The 3,581-nt window shown below is 40.5% G+C and overlaps 1 protein-coding gene across 1 annotated transcript; it reads left to right on the forward strand.

The window, feature by feature from the left end:
* The first annotated feature begins 2,335 nt into the window (after positions 1-2,335).
* On the forward strand, positions 2,336-3,052 carry LOC140175192 (uncharacterized). The gene has a single exon (XM_072202134.1). It carries the CDS (start codon positions 2,336-2,338, stop codon positions 3,050-3,052), a length of 717 nt encoding a protein of 238 aa, XP_072058235.1.
* Positions 3,053-3,581: the final 529 nt, after the last annotated feature.

Here is a 3,581-nt window from a genome sequence, read left to right on the forward strand (position 1 = left end):
CAAGACTCTGAGCATCAATGACTAGGGAGGTCAGACATGATTAAAAGCTCAAAGAATTGTTTCCCTAGTCACATGCTTGTGGTGTTCTTGTGTCAAGTAATCCTTGAAACAAAACATTTAGAGTCAAGATCAATTGCAGAATATGCCAAAGGCTTTGAGCACTACTGTCTGGGAGTAACTAAAAAAAATTTAAATATAATAAAAATAAATAAATAAATAAATAATAAAAATATTTAGAACTTAAAGAGAGTTTCCCAGTTAAGTGCTTGTGGTGTTTCTGTGTCAAGTAAAGCTTGAGACAAAACATTTAAAGTCACGGCTAGGCTCAAGGTGCAAAGCACCAGAAAAAATTGCTGTGTTCAAGGATTAAATTGAGTTACAAAAGATAAGAGAATTCATAATATTATCCAGATTCTAATTCCAGATGACCGTAACACTCTTCTAATTCAAAGGAGAGTGAGATGCCAAAACTATTCAGGATTGCAGTTGTAAACCCCACTATAAGAAGAGACATGAGTTTAATCAAACTCTCATTCTCATGCAAATTCACATCCAAAAATTATATTAGTTTTGGTTGCTTGAGGACAAGCAATAATTCAAGTTTGGTGTTGTGATGTGTGAGCATCTTTCCTATCTTTTCCTAGTGAATTTGCATCTAATTTGTTGAGTTTAATAAAGAATTAATTATCTTTTAGCCAATATGGATGCTACTTTGAGTCTTTTGCAATTTTGTTTATTTTAGGTAGCATTCGGATGGATTTGATGGAGTTTCTACAGCACTAGAATAAAAGGAGATGGCAACGAGGAGCGACGCGTACGCATGACTGACACGTGCGCGTGATTTGGAGCTTTCCATGGCGACGCAAGCGCGTGACTGATGCGTATGCATGATTTGAAGATTCTCTCAACGACGCGTATACGTGGCCGACGCGTCCGCATGACTTACGAAACAGACAATCGACGTGTACGCGTGACTGACGCATACGCGTGACATGCGCCACATGTAGAAAACACAGAAAAAATACTGGGGGCGATTTCTGGGCTGTTTTGACCCAGTTTTCAGCCCAGAAAACACAGATTAGAAGCTGCAAAATGGACAAAATATGTGGTCTCCACCCATCAACTAAAGACCTACTGATTATTCTGATTTAAATTCAAATCTTATTTTTTGGAAAAAATTATTATTTTTAATTTTAGATAATTAGATTTTAAATTTATTAGGATTAGTTATAAAAAAGGATTCTATTAGTTAACTTGGAGCCAGCAGATTGGAACTCTGTATATTTTGATAAGAATCCTATTTTTCTCTGAACCATGAGCAACTAATCCTCCATTGTTAAGGTTAGGAGCTCTGTCTATTTGTATGGATTAATTTTATTGCTTTTTCTATTTTAATTCATGTATGAATTTATAATTTAAGAATTGTTTTCGCTCTTCATCTTATGAATTTGGGTGGAACGGAAGTATGACCCTATTTTCTATTTGAGTTCTTATAAAACTTGGAAAAGCTCTTTACTTGAACAACAGCTTGAAAACAATTTCTCCTAAATTTTAATTATTTGGATTTAACAAGATACGTGACATATAATCCTCTTATTTTTGGGTAATTAGAATTTTTGTGGCATATAAACTGGAAGTTCAACTTCACCTTCTAATTGGAATTAATTGACCAAGGAATTGGCAGTTAATAAATTTTAGAGGAGGCTAGAAAGGTCTAAGGAATTAGGGTCTAGTCACATATAGTTTGTCATAAATTAAATCCTACATGATTAAAATAGTTAGTAAGAAAAGTTAATGCGGAAAAATAGATAACTCTGAAGCCTTAACTGTTTCTCCAAAATTTTATTTTCAACTTATTTATTTGCGTGCATGCCTTCTGATATTTTTAAATTTAAACCTTTTGAATATCTCAAAACCCTTTTCTGCTGCCTAACTAAGTAAAGCTTTTAACAATTATTGCTTGATCCATCAATCCTCGTGGGATAGACCCTTACTCACCTGAGGTATTACTTGGTATGACCCGGTGCACTTGCCGGTTAGTTTGTGGGTTATAAAATACTGCACCAGTCATCTTGCCGTTGATTCAGTCCAACCCATCTGTAAGCATTCCGGTTTTGCAAGGTGCAGTCCAAGCAAGCCATCACTTCAAACCGTCCTACAGAAAGGTGTGGATGGCCAAGTAGAAGGCAATTGCACAAATCTATGGGATTAGAAAGAGTCGTACAATAAGGTTCCCAAGTTGCTTCAGGCACTGCAGAGCTATTTTCCTGGTACCATTTGTGACCTCCGCGTCAAACCATTCTATGATGGATACCTCCTGGTACGTGACTGCAGTATGTTTGACAAGGTGTTTTGGTCTTTCCTGTCATGTGTAGAAGCCTTCAAGGATTGCAAACCCTTTGTCTCTGTAGATAGTACACATCTGTATGGCAGGTATGGTGGTGTGTTGCTTATTACGGTGGCGCAAGATGGGAATAGCAACATCCTGCTTATTGCCTTTGCCATCGTGGAGTCTGAAAGCATTGAGTCATGGTCCTTCTTCTTAACTAATCTGAGACACCACGTCACCCCACAAGATGGCCTACTGGTTATCTCTGACAAATTTCAGGCTATCAAGGCCGCGCTTAGCTCCGATGACAGTGGTTGGCATCCTCCAAGAGCCTACCATGCTTACTGCATAAGACACATGGCTGCGAACTTCATGACTCGGTTCAACTCAGTAGAGGGCAAGATGTACCTCATTAACGTTGCTTATAATCCAAGCAAGGCCGATTATGAGTGGTACATGGATGCATTGGGAGGAGTGTCGCCTACCATGGTTGACTGGTCTGGTCACTTCAGGAATGAGATTTGGCTACAACATTGCGATAGTGGGTGTCGGTTTGGTCACACGACAAATCTATCCGAGTGCATCAATGCAGTGTTGAAGGGCACCCAGTACTTGTCGATATCTGCCATTGTGCGCATCACGTACGAGAGCTTACAGAAGTTGTTCGTCACAAAGGATAGAGAGGCGCAGTCACAGCTCGCTGCTGGATGCCGATTCTCATAAAGACTATTGGCCGCTATTGAGAAGAACATAGAAGGGATACCGAAGATGCGTGTCACTCACTGCAACAAGTGGGCATTGGTGTTTGTTGTGGAGGAGCTTGAGCCGTTTGAGGGATGAGGGGCGGTTCCTTCCGTGTTCGGCTATCGAAGGACACGTGTGACTGCGGCTTATTCCAGTCCCTCCATTATCCATGCCGTCACGCACTAGCTGGGTGTGCTGCTGCTAGCATTGAGTGAGCCCCGTATGTTCATTTTGTGTACAAACAGGAAGCTGTTTTTAAGGTGTATGAGATGGAGTTTCCCCCTATCCCAGACGAGTCGATGTGGGCGACGTGGCATGGAACTAAGATGTGTCCTAACCAAACAATGCGTTGGAAGGCAACTGGAAGGCCCGTGTCCACCAGATTCCGGAATGACATGGATGAGACCGAGCGACATGAGAAGTGGTGTGGCCTGTGTAGGCAATACGGTCATACTAGAAAGGGATGTCCTAATCAGCCCACGAGTAATGTGTAGGTCATACTAGGCTT

The sequence above is a fragment of the Arachis hypogaea genome, chromosome 9, assembly GCF_003086295.3.
Source record: "Arachis hypogaea cultivar Tifrunner chromosome 9, arahy.Tifrunner.gnm2.J5K5, whole genome shotgun sequence".
NCBI classification, from domain to species: Eukaryota; Viridiplantae; Streptophyta; class Magnoliopsida; order Fabales; family Fabaceae; genus Arachis; species Arachis hypogaea.